Here is a 27471-nt window from a genome sequence, read left to right on the forward strand (position 1 = left end):
TGATGGGACAGCTTCCTGAGACGGAAGATCCAAGACCCTCAGTAGGCAGCTGGAACAAGCCCAAGATCCTGGAAGCTGGAAACTCTGGAACTTGATTCTTAGGGGCATGTTAAAACTGAAGCTGGTAGCACTAACTGAACTGACTCTACTGCCTTGGCCGAAGATGTCACTGGCCTTGATGGCAGTCAGATCTGCACCTGATGGAAAACACAAAATAAACCCTCATGAAACAGTCACTGGGAGTCCCTGCTGCTATCAACACAGCCTTTTAAACCTCCTCCTCAGGCCCAGCGCGGTAACAGCAGTTAAAGTCCTCACCTTCATTGTGTCAGGATCCCATGTGGGTGGGTGCCAGTACTAATCCTGGCAACCCTGCTTCACATCCAGCTCCCTGTCTGTGGCCTGAGAATGCAGTCGAGGACGGCCCAAATCTTTGCGACCCTGCACCATGTGAGAGACCCAGAGAAGCCCCTGGCTCCTGGCTTTGGATTGGCTCAGTTCCAGCTGTTGCAACCACTTTGGGAGTGAACCATCGGATGGAAGATCTTCCTCTCTGTATATCTGCCTTTCCAATAAAAATTAAATAAATCTTAAAAAAAAAAAAAAACCTCCTCCTCTTATAAACATGGATATAACTAAACAATACAAGCTCTGATGTGGTCAGGCAAAGTATATTTTTATCAGGTAAAAGATGCCACCAGCTGGGGGCAATCAAACCTTTCATGATCAATAACCTAGAAACTGGGTCTTTTGGAAACAACTAGAATAAGACTCTTCTGGAAACGTAAGAAACTGTATCAAGCTCCTGTCATCACCCGTACTTCAGCAGCGAAACTGTAGGGCCGTGATTCTTGAGAGCACACTCCCTAAGCAAGAGGGTCCCTCAAGATTCTTGGGATTGCAAACCCATTGGAGACCTCAAGGTAAAAACTGGACAAGTTTCTCCTCAGAAGCAAATGGTATCCTAACATGAACAACATTCCCAAGATATCATCATAAAAATTTTGTTCCTTTTTCTCTTTACTTTGCATAAAATTTTCTGATTATCGACAGCAAATAAGGCAATAATTAACGTATATGAGCGAAATTGAAATCATGTGGTTTGCTATTGTTTATAGCACTGGCTACACACTTGCTGACAAGTTCTACCTTTTGCTTGTTGAACTAGGCTACCATGCCGGGCCTGATAAGAATGTTTTTAAGAAATAATTCAAATGACCAGACATCTTGACTTGTGAAGTTCATACTGAAACCAAATAAATCCATGTAACAATAGCAGAGAGAGAGATCAATGCCCCAAGTAGAATTGATCTCTCAAAATTGATAGGCTGATTAAAAAGAAGGGAAATGCTACATTAACGTAAGTTTGATCTAAGGTTGCCTCTGTGTTATTAGTACTTATGTAACAAATTCTAGCCTGACCTGGCATGCCAACAGGAGGCCTAACATAAGGGCCTATTTTTGTAACAAGCACCAGGCATCACAGAAACCCAGCTTTGGCCAATCACAAGCTGCCAACTGATCAGCTATTGTCCAAATAAGGCAACTGTCACGCTGTAAACAGTCCTGCTGCTTCTATACAGCACTTCCTTTTTCTGTTCGTAAATAATGTCTGCCTAATCACAGTATCTTCACTGGGTTTAGGTGCTGACAGATCCATGAAGTGTCCTTAACTCAATTAAACTATATTCAATGTAATTTGTTCAACGCTCTTTTTATTTCAATATTTTGAAGTTCTGTGCTAAACGTGGGCTGTATGAAGGAATGGTCTCTTTCAGCTGGCTCAGACCCCAGGTGAGAGAGTAACAGGAACCGCTATGAACACTGCAAAGACTACGCAGGCGCACAGAAACCTGGGACAGGACACTGTGAGTGGCAGCATACAGTCCATGCAAGCCCTAAAAGCAAACAAGGTTAAGACTCCAGGAAACCAAAATACTCTAAAACATTGGTGGCAAACCGGCATTTGACACAATAGTTAAGAGACACCACCTGGAACATCCACGTCCATGTCATATTGCCTGGATTCAACTCCCAAAGATGCTTCCAATCCCAGCTTCCTGCTCTTTGCACCCTAGAAGGCAGCAGGTAATGGTTCAAGTTTGTGAATCTCTGCTACTCATGTTAGATATCCAGACTGAGCTTTAGGCTCCTGGCTTCAGCCTGCCCCAGTCCCAGCCGCTGCGGTGTTTGCAGAGTGAAGTGGAGAGTAGAAGATCTTGCTCCCCTGGTCTGTCTCTGTATCTGCTATCAAGTGAAAATAAACAAATATATCATTTTGGAAAAAAAAAACAAACAGAAACACGTGTATATATGGGAAAATCAAGAAAACCACACATAAGCACAGGAAAAATGCAGGCTCAGAAGAAGGAAGTTTCACAAGAGGCTGATTGCTAGGATCAGCAGAAGCCCAGCCGCTGGGTAAAACACAGTTCCAGAGCAAGGCCTTGGAATGGTGGCTATGGAAACAATGACAAATCATCCAAGGAAAATAAACAATGTAGCTCATATAGAGGAAAAATATTTTTAGAATATTAACTTATTTATTTGAAAGGCAGAGTGACATAGAGAGGAAGAGAAAGACAGATATCCACCCGCTAAGTCTGTCCCCAAACAGCCACAACGCCCAGGGCTAAGCAAAATTGAAGCAAGGAGCTGAGAACTCCCTGAGATCTCCCTCATGCACGCCAAGGAGTCCAACAGTTTGGGCCAGCTTCCACTGCTTTCCCAGGCATAACAGTAAGGAACTGCATGAAATGAGACACCTGGGACTCTAACATTAGATGTCAGCTTGCCAGCAGCTTAACTCACTGTACCACAGAGCTGGTCTGAAAAGAACAATATAAATGACAGAAACTATCTCTGGGGAAGCCCAGAAATGTAATTTCTCCAAGACTTTACAACTACTGTCTTAAATACACAGAAACAAAACAAAACAAACAAAAAAAAAAACCTCAAAGAACTAAAGAAAATTGGAAAAAATCCGGGACTTAAACAACTCTGTAAACACATGGGATCTAATGGACAGATCCGGAATATTCTTCCCGACCACAGCTAAATGCATGTTTTCTCAAGTGTATATATTAGGCCATAAAGTAAATCCATATATTTTAAAGGAATGAAGTTCTATGATGTCTGTTTATGGCCATGTGTAGTTAAGCTGAGAATCAGTCAGAGAAGGATCTTTGGTGTGTGGCAGCTCTCACACACCGCGCCAAGAGGAAGCGGAAGTCATTTCAACTAACCGTGGTACCAGCGATGACTGTCATGAGGTCTCCAGCACCAGTCAGCCCCGCTGAGAGCATGTTCTGGTTGTTCCAGTCTCTCCCACTCATCTTCTGCCTCGGCCCAGGTAAATGTCAATGCAAACCTCTCTAGCCAATGAGTGCCTTCTTGCTTTTGTGCTTCTTGATGGTCTAAATCACTTGTGTACAGCTGTCTGTCTGGGCAAGGGAGCGAGTGGGGCTCGTGGTGGTACTTGATGAACTGCTGTCTTCTTCCCATTTTTGAATGCCAAAAGCCTGAGAGAGTTCAGAGCTAACAACTTCAGGTGTGTGTGTGCATGGAAAGGAAGTAACTGCTAGGGTGTGGGGAACAAGCTTTGCTAAGAATCAGCATGCTGTGCTAGACAAAGTGCTAAGCCATAAAAAAGAAAAAAAAAATCTCCATACGATCAGCTGCTAGGTGCCTGTGCAACTCGGGTAGTTGATTATTCTTCCTGGGACTCATTGAGATCATCTAAAATATTGAAAACCTATGCATCGATGTAGCCAAAATTTTCTGGGTCCAACCATAAATACTAGAAATAGTTGCCATGCTAAACATCGTTTTTCTTTTCACTACATGCGAAAACAACAGGTCTCCAGATTCTCCCTTCCTTGATGCAAATCAGGGGCTAGCTAGACCCAAGACAGTTTATAGGGTCAGAGAGGTGGACTGCCTGATCTGATTGTTTCTGCTGTCAGTCAGATAGAGAGTATGAAGATTCATCTCATGTTTGGGATCACAAGTGCTTTGTTGGGGGCAGCACATAGAGTCAATAGTGGGAGAGGGAGAGTTGACAGAAAGCTAGCCAAAAGCTAGCTCCAAGGAATGTTAAAAATAACTAGCATCCATGGAGCATTACATTCTAGTTCATATTTTGGGCTAGGTGCATCATATTTATAGGTCTCATGACAATTCTATGAGCCTCTACTGTAGTCCCAGTTTAAATTGAAGAAAAGGCTAAGACAATTTAAATGACTTACCTAAATTTCATAAACCAGCATGGGGCAAGCTTTTTCTTGAGAACCAATAAGAATTAAACAGACATGACAGTGGCACTGAGGAGAGAGAATGAATAAAAACAAGAAATGCCACAGATGTGAATTCATTAGGTCATTCTATGTATGAACATTCATGTGAGTACTGAATGACTGGTACTTTTCTCATCTCTGGAATGTATCATCAGAAAAGCGGGCAAAAATTTCTGTTCTGTGGAGTTAACATTTCAGAAGCTATAAACAAGATGAATAAATAAAAGAGCGTGTTGGACAGCTGTAAATAATACAAGGGAAATAAAGCAAACAGAGAAAGACTGTATGAAATACGGTGGGAAGGAGGTCAAATATTGGATAGGACAAAGACTATGACAAAGTTAGGAGGTGGGGAGTAGCCACTGGGAGGAAGATGAGTTGCCTTTTATACCAACTGATTTTAAGACGGTGTGATATCCATGAGATTTCCTGAAAGCAGCTAGAAATAGAATGAGGGACGTGACCATGACTGTGGAGACTTGAAAGCCAGCAGCTTGAACTTTGTAACAGAAGCCAAAGAGGAAAATAAAACGAAGACAGAACCTTAGGAAGGAGGTTTGAGACAGAGAAAGAGGGAGAGTTCTCTCAGTTATTCAAGAGCCACTTCTTAGGGAACCAGAGACGTGAGTCTTTGCCTTGCAAAATCCAACCAACCTCTACGCTTCACGATGATGTGTGTCCTCCTGGTGAATCCCCGCATGTCTCCATTGCCAAGGATATTTCTTGCAACAACTCTGTGAAATGGCACATTCCACTTCATAGATGAGGGAAGAAGGCAGAGCACACAGGAGTAACCCACATAAAGTCACAGAGTTATATAGGGAGAGGTGCAGAAAGAGAAACCTAAATGTTTATGCATACATTTTAAGTTTTTGATCTAAAATGAACTTATCTCTTAATTCTATTTTTCCACAAACTTTTTTAAACTAGCCTCTTATAAATGAAGTCACATATCATGATGCCCTAGAGAAAATGAATGTTGTTTGTTGCTCTATCCTGTTATTTCTAGATGGGTGCTTGCAAGACACTCACGTTCATATAAATTACTTGGGAATCCCATTGAAATGATGAGACTAGGGCTTAGATGGGACTAAGATTCTGCACCTTTATCAAGCCCCTGGGTGACAGCAGTGTTCAGGTGACAACATGGGCCACACTTAGAATAACAGCAAAGCTCTAAATTCCACTGGACTTCATTCATACTGGAGTCATACTGGGGTTTGCAGGAGGAAGGGATAAAAGCTAATTCTTTGTGCGTGTTTGCTAGGAGCAGGTACAGGTATTTCAAGGCCTAGGAAAAGTAATGGTTAGAAAGGTGGATAGACTGATTCTTGCAAGAATTGTTTTCTTGTATTTGAAGAAGTTGAGACAAAGAAGGAGAGATATATATCTTCCATCCACAGGTTCGCTCCCCAAATGGCCACAAAGGCCAGTCTGTACTAGGCTGAAGTCAGAAACCAGGAGCTTCATTCGGATCTACTACATGTATGGCAGGGTCCAAGCACTTGGGCCATCTTCCACAGTTTTTCCCACTACATTAGCAGGGCAATGGATACGTGGCGCTGCAGCTGGGATGCTTAATGGCAAGCCAGTGTCACAGGAGGCGGCTTCACTTTCAACTTGGTGCAAGCTCCAGATTGATCCGGATTCTGCTGTGATAGCTCCTCTCTCCTGAGCTGCATTATCCACCTGTAGATGCGCAATGTGGCTCATCACAGGCCAGGAGCGTTTTACATTTTGTCATCATCCTCAAAAACACAAGTGTCTTTCCGTCTGATTCTGCACTCTGCCTTCCACACCGCTCATTCCTGGTGCCTCATCCCAAATCTAGCTGCAGTTGATGCTCTAGCCCACATGCAGGCTTTTTAAAAGTTATTACTATTAAAGTAGAATTCACATACTATAAAATGATGATTGTGAAGTGTACATCGCAGTGGCATTTAGTGACTCACGGAAGTGTGCAGCTACCACCTCTGCTCTGAAACATTTCCTTCTTTGTCTCCTAAGACAACCCTGCACCTACTAAGCAGTCACTTCTCCTTTGCCCCTCTCCTCAGCCTCTGAGAAACGTAAGGCTGCTTTCAACGGATTTACCTACTCTGGATATTTCATAGAAACGTGTGTTGGAAACACCTTCTGTGCAAACATTGCCAACAAACGTGGAGGAGGCCTAGAGATTGAAGAAAGAGGCAAAAACCTCAAGATTTCACAAAGTATAAGTTATCAAGAGGATTTACAGGCAGAAGTGTGGTCTTGGGAAGCCACAAGACCATGGGTTGCCTGGCCCCAGGTCAGTAGTGAGAGAATTATAGGTTAAGCTAGACTCATAAAAGCCCATAGCTAAACTAAGTGCATCTGAACTTTCTCAGCAATATTAATATTCCAGGCAACAGATAAGAGATATTTCAGGGACACGTTAGCAGGAAGAGCATTGTTTGCTCTGTCAAGAGCTTAGGATGCTAATTGGAGTGATCTTTGGGCAACATAGCAGTTAGGTGTAAAATGTCTACCAGCATATTGCTGTGATTTGAACAACAGCTTGGGTGTCCTACAGAGGGCTGTGTGAGGGAATTTGTTCGCCAGAATTATATATTAGTGGTTAATGGATTAAAGATGGATCAAATTATTATGGCTAGGAAATAGCCCCAGTGGGAATTTTTCAATATTGAGGGCATGTCCTCAGAAAGCAGTTCTTGTGAGAATATTAACTATATAAGCTGAGTTAGGCCTGGCCGTGTTCTCTTGCGCTCTTCTCTCTCTCTCTCTCTCTCTCTCTCTCTCTCTCTCTCTCTCTGCCTCACTTGGTGATCTTCCCTTCACATGTGTTCTACTATTCACTGCCCTCATGAGTTGCCCGACTAATGACATCACCTGTCTTGGACAATGAGCATGCAAAATTGTGAGCCAGAATAAAACTTCTTTCTTCATAAGTCGCTTCATTTGAGTACTTTATAGTTTTAGTACTAAAATGCTGATTTACATGGATCCAGCTAAATGTCTGCAAAATGAAATCATACCTTGCATGACCTTTTGTCATGACTTCTTCCACTTAGGATACTGTTTTTTAAGATTCATCTTTGTTGCACCATGAATCAATACTTCATTCCTCTTTATAGCTGAGAAGCATTCCATTATATTATGAACCACACATTGTTTAACCATTAATCTCTTAACAGATGGATGAGTTATTTTAACCTTTTGGCTCTTGTGACTAATGCTGCTATGAAGATATGTATACAACTATTTAAGTATCCATTTTCAATCCCTCTGGCTATCTACTAGAAAAGAGATACCTGGACAATCTGATAATTTTACGCCTAAGGTTTTCATAAATTCCAAAATTGTTTCCATTGTGGCTGTACTATTATAAAGTTCTGCTAGGCATCTACCAAAGTTTTAATTTCTCCACATCTTTATCAACACTTCTTATTTTCTGTTTTTTCTTTTAAAAACACACAAGCCATAAAAGTAGAAGTGAGGTAATATCTCATTGTGGTTTTAATTTGCTAATTCCTATTTTTAAAAAATGATTTTGAAAACCTTTTCATGTGCTTATTGAGTACAGATGTATCTTTTACACGGAAATCTGTTCAGGTCCTTTGCCCATGTTAATTAGATTAAGTGTCCCTGTTGAGTTAGAATGTTTCTTCATTTGTTCTTGATATGAGACATATGATTTGGAAATGTTTCACTCCTTCTGTAAACTAAATTTCAGTTTCTATACATGTCCCTTGATGCTCAAAAGTGTTTCATTTTCATGGGACACAACTCATGTATCTTCTTTCTTTTCATTTAAAGATTTTTTTTATTTGTTTGTTTGTTTGAAAGGCAGATTTTACAGATAGAAGAGAGACAGAAAAATCTTCCATCCACTGTTTCACTCCCCACATGGCTGCTAAGCCAACCTGAAGCCTAGAGCCAGGAGCCTCTTCTAGGTGTCCCAGGCAGGTGCCAGGTTCCAAGGCTATGCCACTTTCTCAGGCCACAAGCAGGGAGCTGAATCTTAATCGAAGATTTTGGTCTGTAGTTATGCCTTTGGTTTGGTATCAGAGTAATACTGGCCTCATAGAGTTTGACAAAGTTTCATCCTCTTCAGTATTTCGGAATAGTTTAAAAGTATTGAAGCTAGTTGCTCCTTAAATGTTTTGTAAAATTCAGTCATAAAACCATGAAGCCCTGCATTATTATTTCATTGAAAACTTCTAAACACTGCTTCAATCTTGTTGTGGCTCCATTAAATTTTCTGTATTTTCTGGATTTAATTTTGGTAGGTTTTGTATATCCAGTACTTTTTCCATTTCTTCATGATTTCCCAACTTGTTGGTATATACTTATTCATCAGAGTTTCTTAAGACTATTGTATTTCTATGGCACTTGTCTGGTTTTTCATCTATAATGTATTTGAGTTTTCTCTTTTATGTTCATCTGGTTAAATGGTTATATTTTTATTTGCTTTTCATTTTGTTGCTCTTTTGCATTTTATTACAATTTCATTTATTTTGCATTCTTTCTATTGTTTCTCATCTCCTGCTAATCTCAGATATTTTTGGTTTTTTCTAAGTCCTTGAGAAGTATCATTATATTATTTATTTGACATCTGTCATTAAATGCAACTGTGTATTGCTAGAAACTTTTCTATTAATACTGGCTGTTTTGTATCTCACAGACTTGATCCATTGTATTTTCATTTTCATTTATCTCAAGAACTGCTTTTAGTTTCCTCTTTACTTTCTTCAGTGAGTCATTGATCATTCAGGAGAATGTTACTCAATTTCCATTTATTTGTAAATTTTCTGTTGTTGTTAGTTTTATTCTCCTTTGGAATGACATGACTATTTCATTTACTGAGTTTTTATTTGTGACCTAATATATGATCTAGCCTAGGAAATATTTTATGGGCTGATGAGAATGTGTATTCTATAGATGTTGGATGGCAATTATATATAACAAAAATTTATAATGTTTCATTTCTATTTGCTCCTTAACATGGTTCAGTGTTGATCAATCTTAGTTGGTTTTCATGCTGGCTAATCTGTTTATCCATTGATGACAGTGAGAGGTTGATGTCTTCTCATATTATTATATTGGAGACTCTCTCTGTGTATCTTTACCTGCAAAATTAGTTTCCTACAGGTTGCATATAGTCATTCTTGTTTTTTTTTTTTTATCTATTTGGCCAATCTGTATCTTTTTGACTGTCAAATTTAATTCACTAATATTCAAATTTAATCATGATAGATGAAAGGAGTTGATGCTATGGCATAATGGATAAAGACACTGCCAATGATACTGGCATCCCCTATGAGACCTGGGTCAAGTCCCAGCTGCTGTACTTCTAATCCAGCTTCCTGATAATGCCCTTGGAAAATGGCCCAAGTGGTTGGGTCCTTTCCACATACATTGGAGACCCAGAAAAAGCTCCTGATCCCTGGCTTCACTTCACCATTTCCCATTCCACGTCATAGCAGCCCCATGGGGAGCGAACCTTTGGATGTAAGATACCTCTGCTCGCTTGCTCACACTCTCTTTTTCTCTCTCTCTCCCTCTCTTTCTCCATTCTACCCCCACTCATAACTCTGATTTTTCTAATAAATAAGTAAATCTTTTCTAAAATAATAGGTAAGAATTAACTCATTATTTTTTGATTGGTTAATGATTGAATCCACTCTGTTAGTGAATTCTGTACTGTCATGTATTCTCATGGTGTGTACTTTTTATATAATTTTCCATTATACAGTTTTACAGGCATAGGAGTTCATCCCTCCCCATTTTCCCTTCCCACCATGCGTCTTCCTTTAGGGCCCTTTCAGAATGTCTTGTTAGGCTTGCCTATTGATGATGGGATTCTCTCAGTTTTTGCTTGTCTAGGAAATACTTTATTTCTCCTTCACTACTAAAGAACAGCTTCACTGACTACAACACTCTTGGCTGAAAATCTCTTTCTTGCAAAACTTGAATATGTCATCCCACTCTCTGTAGGGTGACTGTTCGAAAGCTTTCTGCCAGTCTTCCTTTTTATGTAACTTGACATTTTAATCTCACTGTCATTCTCACTGACATCTTAATCTCACTGCCCTAACCTTTGTCAATTTGACTCTAATAGGCCTTGGAGATGGTTTTATATTCTGAGTATGGTTGGGATCCTTTGACATTCCTGTATCTAGATATTCATATCTCTCTCAATATTTGGGAAATTTTCAACTATTATTTCATCCAGTAGATTCCCAATGACTTTTTCCTTCCCTTTTCCTTCTAACTAGATTTCAATACCTTAAGTATTTGCTTACTGAATTGTATTGTGTATGTGTCATTGGCTTTCTTCATTCTTTTTTTGTTTTTGTCGGAGTTATTTCAAAAAGTCTTATCCTCAAGATCAGAAATCCTTTCTTCTGTTTGGTCTATTTTGTTGTCGAAGCTCTCAAATGTATCTTTTATCTCATTGATTGAAGTTTCAGCTTCAAATTTTCCTATTGTTTTTTTTTTATGACTTTTATGTCTTTGTTGAATTTCGCCTTGTATCACACATTGTTTCCCTCGTTTCTTAAAGTTTTCTATGTGTATTCTCTTGCATCTCACTTAATTTCCTTAGGACAATTCTTTTTAATTCTTGTTCAAGTTTTTTATAGATTTCTTTCAAACAGGGATTTACTTCCGGAGAACTACTGTGTCTTTGAGAGGTGCCGTGTTTGCTGGCTTCTTTATTTTCCCTGTGTGCCTACACTGACTTCTGCACGTCTGGCATAATTTTGTACGTATGTGTGGAGTAGATTTCATTCTAAGAGACTTTTGTTATTTATAAGAAATGTGAGTGTTACTTGAGTTGTTGCTTTGACTTTGGTCCTAGGTGAGCCCAGAGAGTAATTTCTGAGTTGTTTCTTCATCTGTATCAACAACAGCAGGGTCTTTGAATCCAAGTTGTCTGGTCTGCAGCAGTTCATGGAGTTGGTAGTGAGACTTAGAAGAGGCCACAAGCTTCCAAAGGTGTGTGTTGTCACTCCCCAGAGATTTGGGTGTCAATTGCAGTATGGGTTGCAATCATCGCATTCACACTTCTGGTACTGTGGGACACAGAGTGAGTTGTTCTGTCCTGCCAGACTAGACTGAGTGATGCTGGTACTTACAGCAATAATAGCTATGGCTCTGGGGTTATGGGATGTGGATGGGACCTTTGCCGGTCATTCTCAGTGGGAGTGATTCATTCTGGAGGCGATAGCACCAAAAGCCCTGGCCCAAGCCTTATGGAACATTGTGGGAACATGTACCAGTCCTACAGGGTGAGAACAGGTTAGATTATGGGATATGCACTGGTAAGTGTGGGCTTGGAGCACAAAATACAAGTAGATTCTTCAGAAGTCCTACAAGGTAGGTTCCTGTGACTCTGAGAAATAGTCACAGTCCTGGAGCTTCAGAATGCGGTGAGGTCTTTACCAGATCCCACAGAGCAAGTGTCAATTAAGCAGATCCCAGGGGTCAGTAGGATTGTAACACCAAGAGCAACAGTACCATAGCTGCAGTGCACAATGACTGTCCCTAGTTCCAACAGGTCATGCAGGGTGGCACTGGGGCATATACCCTACCACCCAGTGTCCTGAGCTCAGAGCTACAGAAAACTGTGGCCTCAGGTCAGATGAGCTGGGATTTGTGTAGACTGCTACTGTCACCAGACACCCAGAAGCGAGAGGGAAGGCGCTGAGAGAGCGAGAACAGCTCTGAAGGTTATGCCCCTCAACTCTTACAGCTGCAGAATTCAGAGACCTTTGTTCTCTGCTCAGGAAAGCACCCTCATTCTGGTTTGTGGGTTTCTGGTTTGACGGCATTGCCAGCTCTCCCTTTTCCCGGTAAGATGGCCTCCTTCAGCCAGAGTCAGGACAGGGCTGCAGTATGCTTTGCTACCTTTCTCTGCTGAATGTCTGGAGTTCCCATTACTTCCTTCGGAACATTTCCATCCAATCAATCTCCCGGAACTATGATCCTTCCGTTGTTGCTCTGGAAATGTTGTGCGGCTGATGTGAGAGCAGGCCCCTCTGACTGACTGTCTTGCTCTCTCTCCAGGCTTCACCTTCAACACCATTTCTTCTTTAAATGAGTTACTCAATAAGAAAATTGAAATTTAAAACAATAAAAAATAAGTTATTCATTGTCCTTATAAGCTTTCATAAAGCATCAGTGACTTCACCATAAATTTATGCTTATTCTTCCTTCAAGTTCAGCATAATTTCTGTTGTTCTGATCAGAGGCTCTTTTCATACCAGGATCTTTATTTATCCCTCAAACTAGAGCCTCTTCAGACAAGCTAAAACAAGTTCACAGAGCTCATTTTTGGTCCCCCAAAATTTTGAAATCCAAGCATAGTTTTTTAACATACATTTTCCTAAACTTTTTAAGAGTCCTTGTATAGTTTTGCCAAACAGAATTATTTTCTATATTTTAAATTATTTTATTTATATAAGGTGAACAACTTCATGTATTCTACATAACAAATTTAGCATAGTGGTATTTCCCACCCTACCCTCCCTCCTGCCCATGGTCCCCACCTACCCTCCTCCTTCCTCATTTCTGATTGACAGGGAATATTTTTACCTTTCAGCATCTTAACTATACCATCCCATTGCCTTCTCACTTCTATGATTCTTCTGAGAACAGAGGTGACCTGAGGCCATTGAGGCCTACTTCCATTGAAATTTGCTATGTCTTGCTGTATTTTAGATTTTCTTTTTTGTATTTATACATTGATTAGAAAGTCTTTTGTTATAAATTTCTTTTTTATGATTATGCTTCAAGTTCATTGACTTTCTAGCATCTATAGTTTCATTTCTTCTGTCAAATTTATGTTTTTAGCCATAATTCCTTCAATTTCTTTCTCTTCTTTTTAAGATTTATTTATTTTCATTAGAAAGGCAGATATACAGAGAGGAGGGACAGAGAGGAAGAGCTTCCATCCATTGATTCACTCCCCAAGTGACCACAAAGGCCGGAGCTGGCCACTCTGAAGCCAGGAGCATGGAGCCTCCTCTGGGTCTCCCACGCAGATGCAGGGTCTCAAGGCTTTAGGCCATCCTCGACTGCTTTCCCAGGCCACAGACATGGAGCTGGATGGGAAGTGGGGCTGCCAAGATTACAACTAGTGCCCATATGGGATTCTGGCATGTGCAAGCCAGGAGTTTAGCCACTGGACCACTACGCCAGGCCTCCGCACTGGACTCTTTCTACTTTTCCATATTATGGACTCTCATTATGCATTTGTTAGTATGTTTGATAGTGTCCTTCACATCTTTTACAGCCTTACATTTTTTCTTTCTGTTTCTCAGACTGGCTAATGTCAATTAGCTTTGTCTCAAATAGCTGATTATTTCTTCTGCCTGCTCAAATCTACTAAAGAAGTAGGGTAGTGAAATTTTTGTTTCAGTTGGATTTTTCAACTCCAGTACTTCCATTTGTGCCCTTGATGTAATTTCTACTTCTAATAGTCTCATTTTGTTCGTGTATTTTTCTCTACTTCTTCATTAATGTTGTCTTTCAGAATTTTGAGTCTATTGAAGTTTATTTAAAATTTTTATCTACAAAGTCTAGTATCTGTGCTTCCTTAGGGATAATTTCTGTTATAAATGGATCAAGCCTTCTTATTTCTTCATATGATCTCTACTCTGTGTTGTTGTTGACATCTATATGTTTTGAATTTTTAATGTGTTAACTCTGAAAACCAAATTTTCCAATCTCCTCAATTTTAGCTTTTATTGTTTGCTCTGGTTTGCAGTTCTTGTTTGCTTGGTGACCCTTCTAGGCTACTTTTTTAGCTAGTGTTCTTTTTGTAACTTGTGTTCTTTGAAGTCTCTTCTCCTCTAGCTTATGATTAGCTGGTATTTTGACAGATATAGTTCCTGGAATACTGGGAGCAAAAATAAAAATTTGGGGTCCAGTGCCAAGATCCCCCATATAGGCACCGGTTCATGTCTTGGCTGATCCACTTCCCATCTAGCTCCCTGCTTGTGGCCTGGAAAAGCAGCAGAAAATGGCCCAAAGCCTTGGGCACCTGCACCCACCTGGGAGGCCCAGAAGAAGCTCCTTGCTCCTGGCTTCAGATCTGTTCAGCTCCAGCTGTTGCGGCCACTTGGGGTATAAACTAGCAGATGGAATATCTTTCTCATTGTCTCTCCTTCTCTCTGTGAATCTGCCTTTACGATAAAAATAAACTAATCTTTAAAAATAATAATAAAAATAAAAAATCTTGCCCCTTCTTTACCCACTGTGTGTGTGTGTGTGTGTGTGTGTGTGTGTGTGTGTGTATTTCTGCAGGCGAATGGACACAGAACTACTTATTGTACCATTTTCACTGATAAAACCCACCCTCAGGCTTTCAGCCAAGAATTCTACAAAGTAGTCAACGTTTCCATAAAATGTCATCCATTTTATGCCATATTTAGCCCATATTATGCCTATTGTTATTGTTAAGCCTACACATCTCCTTTCTCTGTTCTTGGGTTCCATTTGCTAGTAACATCATGGAAATACACAATTCTTTTTTTTTTTAAATATTTTAGTTGAAAGGCAAAAACAGAAATCTTCCAAATGCTGGTTCACTCTCAAAATGACCACAATAGTCAGAGCTAAAGCAGTCTAAACCTGGGACTCAGGAGTTTGTTCACATAGGTATCGGAACCCAAGCACTGGAGCCATACTCCACTGCTTTCTCAGGCCATTAGTTGGCAGCTGGTTTGGGAAATGGAGCAACACAAACTGGAACTTGCATTGATATTGGATGCCAGCACGCTAGGTGGAGGCTTAACTTGCTACACCATAGCACCAGCCCAGAAAATGCACAGCTCTATACAAATTCTGCAAATGAACCACAGCCGCAGCCAAGTCCTCCTCACTACTCTCACACCTCACAGAAACTTAATCCCAGTCCACTTGAGTTCCCTACGCTAGATTCTGAGTATTTCAGTAGCTTCTAACCCTCAGCTTTCCTGAGCATATTGGTTCATATCTAGTTTTTTTTTTTCATTCTTATTACATCAGGGACCCACTCATCCATCCCATGCTCTTTCTCCCTTTACTCTAATACCTCTAACAATCCTCATTAACATAAGCCAAAGCAAATTGATACAATGGATAATTCTTGAAGGATAATAAACTTCTGATTTTTAATTGCTGGAACAAATTATCTGAATGAAACTAACTACAAAGTAGACAGCTCTATTTTTGCTTAGGTTTTGGAGGCAGAAATGACACATCTCTTGCAAGAGGCCCACCTGGCAGCTTTACTTCATGGCAGATGGGCATAGGGAAACACATGTGAGAGCAATCACATCACCAACAGGGAAATCAGAAACCAGTGGGGCAGGCCTCCTTTTTTTCTTTTCATGAGTGCAATGTACAAGAGTAAGGAAATTTAAGGAGTAGGCTTGAGAGGAGCTCTCAGCGTAGTGTGCTCTGGATGCTAAATGTCTCATATTTTAAAGTGTTAGATCCCAGATTGGCACTATTGACAGGTAGTGGAACTTTTAGGAAATGAGGCCTACAGAGAGTTCCCTGGACCACTGGGCACATGGCCCTTGGAAGGTAGTTGTCACGTGTCTTCATCAGTTCTTGCAACAGGGTTGCTGTAAAGACTTGAGTTTGGGCCCACTCACTCTGCTTCCTGGCTCATTCCCTTTCCTTGCTCCTGTTTCATCTGTTAAGGGAACTTCACTAGATCCCGTGTCACGCTGTTTAGAACTTCAGTCTCCAAAGCTGTGAACTAAATCAACCCTTCTTTTCTCCTTACGTAGCTTCTCTCTGGTATTTCACTGTCATAATGGAAAGTTGAATGAGACACTGAGGAGTCCTTGGGTCGCAGGGTATGCTTAATTTCTTAAGAAGAGGAATTGAGTCATAATACCCTGGACAGAAAACCTCCAAAAGAAAGGATGAAGATGTATCCATTTACTCTGTACATCTTCATTGGATACTTACCATGTATGCACTGTGTTCAAAAGTGTTCCTAACAGTGGGAACAACAAAGACAAAAACCCTTGCCTTTATAGAGTTAATGCTCCAGTGGAGAGGAGAGGGAATCAGAAACCCCAAGTATGCTAATTATGAAGTATGCTAAATGATTAGTCCTACAGTGCTAAATAAATCTAAGGGCAACTGATGTGTAAGTCTGAATGTGGTTGGCAGTGAGGAAGAGGTGTTCACAGAAGAAGGCCTGTCTAAGAGGGAACACTTGCATAAAAGGGCTGAAAAGGCAGAAATATGGAGCTACATGTACTCTTGGAAGAGGCACATTCTACACCATTGGGACTGCAAGTGCAAAAGCCCTGACCTGTGCAAGGAACAACCAGACAGCTCAGAACAAAGAGAACTAAAGAGCTCTAAAGTCAAGATGAGAAAAGGAACTGGGAGATTATTAAAATAGGTCACTGTAAAGACTTCACTAGGTTTGGTTTTGTTGGTAGTTTTTTTTCCCCCTGGAATGCAAAGAAAAAACTACATAGGTCCTTAGAATCAGCTAATTGCATGATCATAAAATGAATAAATACGCATAGCCAGCCACAGATCAAGGAACAGAATATTGTCTGCACCCCCAAATTTCCCATTATGTGGCCCCAATTAACTGCCCCTCTCTCCTTCTCAAAGGTAAAAATGCTCCTGACTTCTAAAAGTGTAGTTTATGTTACCTGATTTTTTTTTTACTTTAAATAAATGAAAGCTTAGCAATGCATTCCTATGTATCCAAATTTTTTGACTCAAGATTTTGCTTGTGATATTCATGCATGTGATTCTGAGAAAGAGGAGTGATCATAATGACAAACTGCCATGTGTTAAAATGCTGACAGGAAGGTGAAGTCCAGAAGGGGAACTGGTGGTAGCAATGTGCATGTGCCTGAAATTCCTGTGACAGTTCAGGAAAGAAAGAATAAGTGCATATTCCCCTAAGAGGTGTCAGGATCCCAGGAGACAACCTACTCCTTGGCCCTTTCTATGCCCATCCACCTACTGAATTCCTCTTCTGAGAAATAAGAGAGAAATAAGTTGAGGTTGTTATTTAACTATTGTTTTAAATCTGTTTAAAAAGCAGAGAGGGAGAAACAGAAAGAATCAGAGTGAACTTATTGGTTCACTCCCCAGATGGCTGCAACAAAGCCAGGAATCAAGAACTTCTTTCAGGTCTCCACATGAATGACAAGGGTCCAAGCACTTGGTCCATCTTCATTGTTTTTCCCAGGCCATTAGCAAGGCTGTATCTGAAGTGGAACATCTGGGACTTGAACCATAGGATGCTGATGTCATAGGCAATAGCTTTAACAGAACCATAGGATGCTGATGTCATAGGCAATAGCTTTAACCAATTTATGTTACAATGTCATTCTGGTTATTTATTCATATACTAATTCAAACATCTATGCAGATCCTACAATGTAGCAGACATGGTACTTAGCGCTGAAATTTGACAAACGGTGGTCAACTGGACAAATAGTGGGCTATAAAATGATGTGCTAAATATCAAGAACTTAACTAAAGAAACTTAAATAAATCTTTCATTTTAAAAAACACTATGGTGGGGGTTAGTGTTGTGACAGCAGGTTAAGCTATCACTTGGAAACCAACATCGTATTTGAGAATGCCAATTCTAGTTCTGGTTCCTCCAATTCCCATCTAGCTCCCTGCTGATGTGCCTGGAAAGGCAGCAGATAAAGGCCCAAGTGTTTGGGTCTGTGTCACCGATATGAGAGACTCAGATGGAGCCTCTGGCTTCAATCTGGACCAGAGCTGGCTGTTACAGGCATCTGAGAAGAGAAACAGCAGAAAGATCTATGAGTGTATATATGTGCATGTTTGTGTGTATGTTTGGGCCTCTATGTGTGTGCCATTTTGCCTTTTAAATGAAGGATAGGTAAATAAATAAGTAAATCTTTTTGAAAAGAATCATTGTGAATAATTTTAGTTTTACAGTTTTTGCCTGAATGTTTATAATTATAAAACAGACTGATTTTTTTTTACATTTATCAGTCTTATCTCACCAGTTGCTAGATTTAACCTTTGTGAGAGTAGAAAAGACATCTTCTAGTATCATGAAAAATACAAAAGTAGTTGGAGTCAGAAGATTTGCCTATTGAGTCCTGACTCTCTTCTTCTTTAGCTATTTAACTGTTAATTTTTCTGTGTGTTGGTTCCTTTTTCCATAAATGAAGGTAATAAAATCCATCCTCCATCCTGTCTTCTTTCCAGAACTGTAGTCAACATCCCACGAAATAATACATGAGAAGAACTTTACGTGCTGTAAATTCCTGTTATTAGTTCTCTAAATTGCATAAACCTACAGTCTGTGATGGAAAGCACACACTGAGTAATCAGGATCTTCCACGCTGTAATTGACTGCATGTGCAAAAGCATCTGGGTTTCAGAGTCTGTGCCAGAGAAAAGAAGCAGTTTGTTGTCCTTCACCATCTAATGCCCAAGGACCCAGAGGCTGAGGACCTCACATGGTCATGGGCCAAGAGTGATTGACAGTGAGGCTCTGGACCAGGACCAATTAGCCAAGAGCGCCAGAGCTTTGTTTGAAGGCGGAGCCACTGGGTGTTAATTTGCCCATTTGAACACTTGTAACCCTTTCTCTCAGCATCCTAGCTCTCCACTTCAGTTTCAGAGAGCTCTAACAATGTGCAGAACTGGAGAAGAGGGTACAAGAATGGGAGGAGTGGTTGTCAGCAGAGTCTTACAGCCTTGACTTCTTGTTTTTACAGGGAATGTAGTTTCACAGAGCAGCTCAAGCCCTTTGGTGATGAACGGGACTCTACTGGAATCAGTAACTCTGCCCCTAAACCTTCCTTCGGGAGAGAAAGTCATATTCATCACTTGGCTCTACAATGGAGTGTCCATTGCCTTTATACAGCCGAGTGAAAAACCAACAGTCCAAGTGACCAATCCAAAATGGCGAAAACAACTGAACTTCACCGAATCCTATTCCTTGTGTCTTAAAAACCTTACAGGGGCAGAAGCAGGATCTTACAGTGCTCAGATAACCACAGAGACCTCTGTAATGTTTTCTAATTATACACTTAGAATCTTTGGTAAGTAGAAAAAAAATGTGGGATTTAATCACATATGGGCTAACACACACACACACACACAAAACCACAATTTTTTGAATTGTTGTGATAGAAACTGTGTACTATAGCCCACTCGTAAAGAGTATGGCATTTGGAATCAGAATGAGGCACCGTGATAAAGCAACCCAAAGGCATTTTGGAGCCATTTAGTGACAGTGCCTAAGAACAGAACCCAAATCTTGCAGCTTCTAGCTCAGAATTACTGCTTTTCCCCTTCACCCCACATAGCCAGAAATGAAGCAAAATTAATGAAAGCTGTATTTATGGTTCTGCTACTGGGTCCGTTGTGTGTCTGTTACAAATGCTCATAAGACTCCGTCCAGCAGGTATCACAATGGCACACTAATTGCTCATAGTATTTAGATTCAGTCACAGAGACAACTGCACAATATCTCCCACTTGTTGTCTTGTGACTGAATGTAAATTACTGTGAGCAATCTCACCTCACACAAAAGTTAGGGTCAACACGGTAACCTAATGGTTAAAGTTCTTGCCTAGCATGTGCCGGGCCCTCATATGGGCACTGTGCCCCTACTTCCCATCCAGCTCCCTGCCTGTGGCCTAAGAAAGACTAGGAAAGCAGTCAAGGGCACCCCAAAGCCTTGGGACCCTATACCCATGTATGAGACCCAGAAGAAGTTCCAGGCTCCAGGTTTTGGATCAGCTCAGCTCAGCTCCAGCACTGCAGCCACTTGGGGAGTGAATCAGCAGATGGAAGATCTTCTGTGTCTCTCTTCCTCTCTGTGTATCTATATTTCCAATAAAAATAAATAAATGTTTTTTTTAAAAGTGGCTGAATTCTGGATATGCTTTGAAAGGATAAACCATCAGGATTCCCTGAAGTGAGAATATGAGAAAGATACCTAAATGAGGATGTTCATCTTTGTTGCTAGAAGGATACAATGATCATGAAGTAAGGTGGTAAAGATCTCAGGTTGAGCAGATTTTGGAGAGGAAAGCAGCATTCATTTTAAACACATGGAGTACCAGATATACTTATATCCAAGTGCAAACATCAAGTAAGAAGCACACATTCATAATGTGAATAAAGACAACAGGATAGACTTTTTGCACAGCCGTGGGTATGGGAAAAGATGTGACCTTCGTGTCAAATATTTTCCATCTCTGTGTCTCATTTAATTTTCCTAAGTGCCTGAAAAGGAAGTATGAGTGCCTACCTCCCCAAATAGTGAAAGTGAGGCTAGGAAAGATTAATAATTTCCCCGTGGTTGTATAACCAATAAACAACAAAGTCATAACCCTAACTTCCATTTTCTTGACTCCAAATCTAGCATTCTTCCAAATTACTCTGGCAAAATAGAAAAGTACAAGAAGTCTTTAAAAAGTTTATGGAAAATGCATATCATGAAAAAGGATATAGATGAAATTTCAAAAATAAATTTCTGGTTCAACTCCACTCTCCGTGCATATTCTTGCTTCTGCTCTGTGACACCTACTCGGAGATTCAAGCTTAGAGTCTTACTATGTCTCTTGTAACAGACACTTGGGGTTATCCTGTTCTTTGTTAGATCACCTTTAACTCAAACATCAGGTCAAGGCAAGATCATTTATTTTTTAAAGATTTATTTTTATTGTAAAGTCAGATATACAGAGAAGAAGAGAGACTTAGAAAAGGATCTTTCATCTGACGACTCACTCCCCAAGTGGCCAAAATGGCCACAGCTGAGGCAATCTGAACCCAGGGGCCAGCAGTTTTTTCTGTGTCTCCCACACGGGTGCAGGATCCCAAGGCTTTGGGCCATCCTCAACTGCTTTCCCAACCACAAATAGGGAGCTAGATGAAAAGCAGAGCTGCTGTGATTAGAACCAGCGCCCATATGGGATCCTGGTGCATGCAACGTGAGGACTTCTCTGCTAAGCTGTCATGCCGAGTCCAAACCAGTTCCTTTTTACTACCTTGCTTTCATGTCATCATTGGTTCACAACTGCTGAGTCAGTCTTGGCTCCCAGAAATGTTTGTATCACTTGGTGTCTCAAAGCCTGAGTCTGTTGTGCTGCTTTGTTTTCCAGAGCCTAACTGTTTATGCTGCAGGACACTCAGCTTGGGGTCCAAGTTGTCTTTATAAGAGGGAGTATACAAGGACAAGAAGGGGGCCCTGGGTAGACTTGGGCCAGAAAGGCAAAATGGATAATCCAAACAGCCCAAATATTTGGTGATAAACCAGGTCCTTCTCATTTGGTCATCCCAGACTGCACTCCCAGCAAATAAGCAGCATTAAGTAATTTCCAGAGTAGTTAGACCATGATGTAGAGTGAAGGTGGCACACACAAACATCCACATGAAGACACTCACAGGAGGCTGAGCCTAGCCAGTTATCCTCACCCACCCCTTTTCTCTAAACAGGGCAACTGAAGAACTTGCAAGTTACCAATCACATTCAGCTGTCTGAGAATAGGACCTGTGAGATCCACCTGACCTGCTCCGTGGAGAATCCAGATGATGATGTCTCATTCAGGTGGCAGACACCAGGAAACATGTATCTAAGTGAACCAAACCTCACTATCTCCTGGGACCCCAGGAATGCCAGTGAGCAGAAGTACACCTGCATAGCTGAAAACCCTGCCAACAACCTATCTCTCACTGTGTTTGCCCAGGAGCTCTGTGAAGGTATCTACCTGACAGTTCTCTGGAAGCCTTCAGTTGTCATAGGGTACATCACGTCCTCATGCCTCCCAGTGGGAGGCAGTCAAATGCTACTGGGAGGGGACAGGCAACTTCTGGAGCCCAGTGCTTCTTAGCACTCTTCAGTGCTCTCTTTCTTCTGTCCCTACCCTGCCCAGTCCACTCACAGCCCAAAAGGAAAGTTTCATGATAAACCTTGTTTACCCTTCTCCCTGACTCTACTGAGTTCCACCCTGCCCTGTGTCACATGAAATTCTCACTCCCCACTTCCCAGAACCCAGCCTGCAGTGTGGATAAGGCCACCCAGTCCCCAAGGCAACCTAAAAGGGACTCACTGGTGACTCCAAGTAAGACACTCTGGGTCTCCACCCATGTTTTAATCTTTCTTCTCTTTTCAGGTATTTTCGATAAGGAAAGTGGACGCTGGGGTATTCCATGGATTATACCTCTAACTCTTTCAATAATTGTAGTCATCAGTGTGGTGATAATTTTCTGTTGGAATAAAAGAGGCAGGTTTTCTTTCCTCATATTTGTCTCTTCTCCAAGGTCCCAGGGAGCAGGATCCTGGGTCTGTGACTGCCCAGTGCATCTTGTGGGGGAGAGGAAAAGACGGGGAGGAGGCACGCATTGGCTGGGCCAGTCCCCTGGGATGCTCTGACACTTGCTTTATCCTGAGCAAGGTGTGCTGCTCAGGAAAGGAGAAGCAGCTCCAGGGTGAGCCTATCTGCCCTGCTTGTGTGCCGTTTCCTAGCACACTCCCTAGAGACACACATGTGAGGTGCAATGGGGAATCACTCTCATTGCAGCCACACATTTCATATGCTGGTTTTATTTTTCAGGTTCCCTTTATTTGTCTACTCAGCAAACCCAGAGTCCCGGTAAGTACCCAGATTTTTTAACTAGGAAGATCTGAATGAAAAATGAATAGGAGTGACCAAAGGCTGGATAATAAGAAAAGAGCAATTCAAGATATCCCTGGTCAGACCAGAGGCTGCAAAGGGAGATGACTTGTAATCATGGAGCTAACGGAGTCCCCCATCAGCTTGAGATCCCATCTTCACACAATCCCTCCTAAAAAGATCAGGTGGCTTCCCACTCTGCTTAAGGAAGAACTGACGTGCCATAGAAAGGACATAAAGGTTGTACATTGATAGCAGTAAGGCAGGGAAGGGTTGAGATTCAAGAATCAAAGGCCTGAGTTCAGCTCCTTGGCATAGTAGGTTAAGCCTCTTCCTGCAGTGCCAGCTCCACCATGTGGATGCCAGTTTGAGTCCCAGATGCTCCACTTCTGAGCCAATTCCCAGCTTATATTTCTGGGAAAACAGTAGAAGATGGCTCAAGTCCTAGGTTCCCTGTTCCATGCTGGAGACTCAGAAGAAACTCCAGGCTCCAGATTTTGGACCAGGCCACCTCTACTCATCAAAGCCATTTGAAGAATGCACCAGCAGGTGGAAGATCTCTCTGTCTGTCCTCTTTCTATAAATCTATCTGTCTTTTAAATATAAATGCATAAATTTCATAGACATGTGGAATCAACCACCTGTCTGACATTATCACTACTGTTCCCCAAGACTTGAGCAGTGGATCAACACAAAGGAGAAAATGTGACACAGATGTGGATGCAGGCTCCCGGCTCACTCTGGCTTTGCGTATCCTTCCATGGGCAGGAGATGCATGGCCTTTCATGTGGAATAAATTGACTTGGAGTCAGAGTTCCTGTTCAGCCACTTCCTGTGCGACTAGGCTTGAATCTTGCGAGTTTTATGAGCTTTTCATTCTTCATGTCTGAAACTGCCAACTCTCTATGGGATGCATAAAACTTACTAGATTTTTAGATTAACAAAAAAAATAATTTTAAGTAAATAACCAAATCCACTGCCAGGGCCTCCAAAATAGACTTTGTAACTGAGGGTTTTCTCAAAAAGAAGAACTCTCTGAGGAAGGACAAAATCTTGAACAACGGTCCCTTTGGGACAGGAAGTGCTCTAGGGAAGACAAAGTACTGGGTGAGCCATCGGGACACATGCTGCCACTGATGCTACCTCCTTATATCAACAGCAGAGTCCCCGTGGGACATAGGTGACACGTCAACATATCCAGGGAGCACTGTGTATGCACAGGTCACTCATCCGAACCAGGTAAATCGTTACAGTTTTGTACTCCATAACTGTCACTGCTTTTCTAGTCATCTCTTACAAAGTCGTCACTACAATCATCTGACTGCTCCAAATGAAGGGGAAAGAAGGCAGGAAAGAGACTGCAAAGTCAAGTTCAAGGCCATTCTGGTGTCAGCTGCACTTGCCCTTGAGGAAATGTTGCCCTTCCTGCTTTGCCCCTGTTCTCCAACTGGTTAATCCATCAGTAATGCTTGTACCTCTAACACCATTGCAAGCCTCCTGAAAGTGCGAATTATGTCTCTGTCTCTCTTCCCCTGTAGCACTGCACTCAGTAAGTGCTGGCTGAGGGCATCAAAGTTGCATTGAAAATTTCCAAGCGAACCAATTCCATCACCGAGGGCTTTTGGCCCCTGATGCAGGGATGTCATGTCAGAGGGTACTCTCTCAAGAGGGAAAGGACAAGAATCTGCAACCCCTCCAACAGCAGGGGACACAAAAACTATAAACAGCCCTCACTCTTCTTAAGCAGCATAACAGAACAGCCTTGGTTAGGCATCAAGAACTCCTCTGTCATGCATCAATCACCACCACCCCTAAATAAAGCAGGTGGCATGTTTCTGAATAACAGCTCATATCCGGAGAGGCCAGTTTTGGTGTCTTCTGAAAAATGGGTCAGGGAGACGTCTCCAAAGTGATGGAAGCCATGATCCAGCTAGAAATCTGGGAGTTTCCCAAACAAAGCTTCCCTCATAGATATTTATAAAGTGGGCCCCTTGCAAAGAGAGAACAAAAAAAGGTACTATCGCTTGCTCCCCAGCCTTTCAGTGTTCCTTTGGACAACAAGCTGAAACACACTCCAGCAATCCAAAGAGCTAAGCTTCAACGCATTTATTAGCTTCTTCCTTAGGAAAAAAAAATATATTGAAAGGAAGAAGTCTACCTTGGGGACTTTCCAAGATCTTAATAATTCTTTCAATATTCCTTAATTAACTTACACTGTCAAATTTTATGAGCACACTCTTTGAGGGACCCGAGGATTTCTGCTGTTACTCTTTTGCTGCATATTCCAAGGGCAGAGCCATTCGGAAGGGCAGGTGCTCCTCTTTTCCTGGCATCCCATATTTGAGGTGACCCCAGGGACATGGTGAATAGACAGCATGGATCACAAGGACAAATGCAGAAGGTCAAATGAGCGGTTCCTGGTGTAGCAAGTGAAAATCTGAGACAAAACAGAACATACAGTGATGACTGGTTAGTTCTCAAAAGTGGAGGAAGTGACCAGATTCAGAGGCAGGTCAAGCATGCTTCCTTCTATTCACATCATGAGTCTACCTTTCCAGCTCGCTCTGGGTCTGGAGCTGCTGATTTGTTGGGGTGCTGCTCTTCTGTTTGAGGCTCAGGAAAGGCCACTCAACTGTCCTGGTTCTGAGCTGTGGCACTTGGTCTCCAGCTCCTTTTGCTAATCACTGCTTGGCCTTCTTTTGGAACAATTGGACAGCCTCTCTCATCATACCTCGTTTCCCAAGAACATATCTGTGTGTGAATCTCTGAGCCAAATATGTGAATCTTTTCACAGGAAAAAGGAAATTCAACACCTGTGAAAAACAATGACTCTGTCACAATTTACTCCACAGTTAACCATTCCAAAGAGGTAAGCCTGGAATCGTCCATATTCTTATATTCTTACTTCCCTCCCCAAACCTGGAACTTTGCAAACAGAAGAGCTATGTGATACATGCATACATAAGCAGTATACGGAATGTCTCAGGATCATCACCAAAATGTACCTAAGAACTTACCTTGTACAAACAACTGAGTTTTCAACTCACTTGGCTTTTAGCTTAGTTTTAACTTAATTCAGCCTTATAGTATCCATATCCCTATTCCTACTCTCTCTGCTTGTCAGCGCTCTCCCATCCTCACTCTGAGTTTCTGCTCCCTACTAAGTGGTTTCATTTTCCTCTTTTCCCACAGAGTAAATACATTGCATCCAGGAAAACTGCCCTTGACAATGTCATCTGAGTTCCTGACAGGCTTCAGATACTCAGGAATGATGGGCATTCTGATCCCATGGGACAGAACAGCACCAGGAATCTTGGTATCCTGCCTGGCTACAGAATCTGAATTCCTACATTTATTGCTTCCAGATCTCCTGGCTTGGACCTGCTTAGCTAGGTTCAATACGTAAGGAGTAACATCATTTCCAGTACAGGATCCAAACAGTATTGCTCCATCCACTCTAGGACGAAGCATGCTTCAGTTAACATATCTGCGATTTGACTCCCTCGTTGGTAACTAAACAAGCAGAGCTGCATTTGACAGAGATGCTGTAATTCAGAAGGCAATCACTTCTACCTTTGTAAAGCATCAGAAGTTAATTCCTTGGGATAGTGCATTATGTTCTGACAATCTCTGGAGCTGGGTGGAATCACACCCATAGACTGGTGTATTCTTTACTAGACTGACCTTGGGGCAGGTTAATGATCTCATAAGCTTTGGACCCCAGACTGAACTGGAGGAGGACAACAATGCTTCAGTTGCATTGCCACAGTCAAGAACCCAAGGCCTCCAGGACCCTTGAACTCTACCTCCAGGACAGTTTGGACCTCTTCACTTCTGTCAGTTCCTCACACTGTCCCTGATCAGGAACACCATGATAACCTCCTCCAGGAACTTAACTCACATTCTCCCTTCTGCCTCTTCAATGCATTCTCCACAAGGCAGCCAGCTTCATGTTTTCAATAAAACTCAGATCCTGCACCTGCCTACTTAAGCTCCAGCATGAAGACCAGTCTCCATGACCCTGGAGGATATGCGTCTCCAGTCTCAGCTGCCGTCTGTCTCCATACTGGCCCTAGTCAGCCTCCTTCCTCCATCTTCTTGCAGCTCCCCCAGTAACAGAAAATGCTAAGAGAAAGTGATTAACATCTGCCTCAAAGTCCTTCTTCTCCTCAGTCCTTAGATTTCAGCTCCAATGGCCATCCCTGAAAGAGGCCTGCCCAGACCACCCTGCGGAAAGCCGGTCCCCTTATCACTCTGTTGCACTTTTCACGTCATTTATCATGTGTCATTCAGATATTTATTTTCATCTGCCCATGTTTTATCTGCACAGAGCCACTATTCTATTCATTCCTATGACCTTAACATCTAGCACATTCCCGGTGGTCATGAAATATTTTGATAACTAAATGGACAAGTGATGTGGTTCGTGAAATGAAATAAAACAATGCAGTCAGACCTTTGTATGTGTGGATTCTGCATCCACGGATTCTTCATTGTGGACTGAAAATACTTTTAGTAAAATGCTATCTGTTCCAAACATA

At 41.7% G+C, this 27471-nt stretch overlaps 1 protein-coding gene and 1 long non-coding RNA gene across 5 annotated transcripts; one reads left to right on the forward strand and one right to left on the reverse strand.

Annotated features, from left to right (window-relative positions):
• Positions 1-85: 85 nt before the first annotated feature.
• Positions 86-3296, reverse strand: LOC121171470. The gene is made up of 2 exons (XR_005886144.1): positions 3211-3296; positions 86-197 (listed from the first exon to the last, which is right to left on the reverse strand). It is a non-coding gene; the product is annotated as an uncharacterized LOC121171470 (long non-coding RNA).
• On the forward strand, positions 3178-27471 carry SLAMF6 (SLAM family member 6). 4 transcript variants are annotated; one of them, XM_041003169.1, is made up of 8 exons: positions 3185-3352; positions 19022-19348; positions 21753-22016; positions 22430-22540; positions 22871-22909; positions 24090-24169; positions 25725-25799; positions 26123-27471. In XM_041003169.1, the coding sequence occupies exons 1-8, from the start codon at positions 3259-3261 to the stop codon at positions 26168-26170; spliced, it is 1038 nt and encodes a 345-aa protein (XP_040859103.1). In that variant the 5' UTR covers positions 3185-3258; the 3' UTR covers positions 26171-27471. The 4 variants fall into 4 exon arrangements, with proteins under 4 accessions (XP_040859102.1, XP_040859104.1, XP_040859101.1 ...); XM_041003168.1 differs by lacking the exons at positions 25725-25799; positions 26123-27471 and having other exon boundaries at positions 3178-3352; positions 24093-25032; XM_041003167.1 differs by lacking the exons at positions 25725-25799; positions 26123-27471 and having other exon boundaries at positions 3180-3352; positions 24090-25031.

Source organism: Ochotona curzoniae, unplaced genomic scaffold (assembly GCF_017591425.1).
Source record: "Ochotona curzoniae isolate NIBS_2020 unplaced genomic scaffold, NIBS_Ocur_1.0 scaffold_2683, whole genome shotgun sequence".
NCBI classification, from domain to species: domain Eukaryota; kingdom Metazoa; phylum Chordata; class Mammalia; order Lagomorpha; family Ochotonidae; genus Ochotona; species Ochotona curzoniae.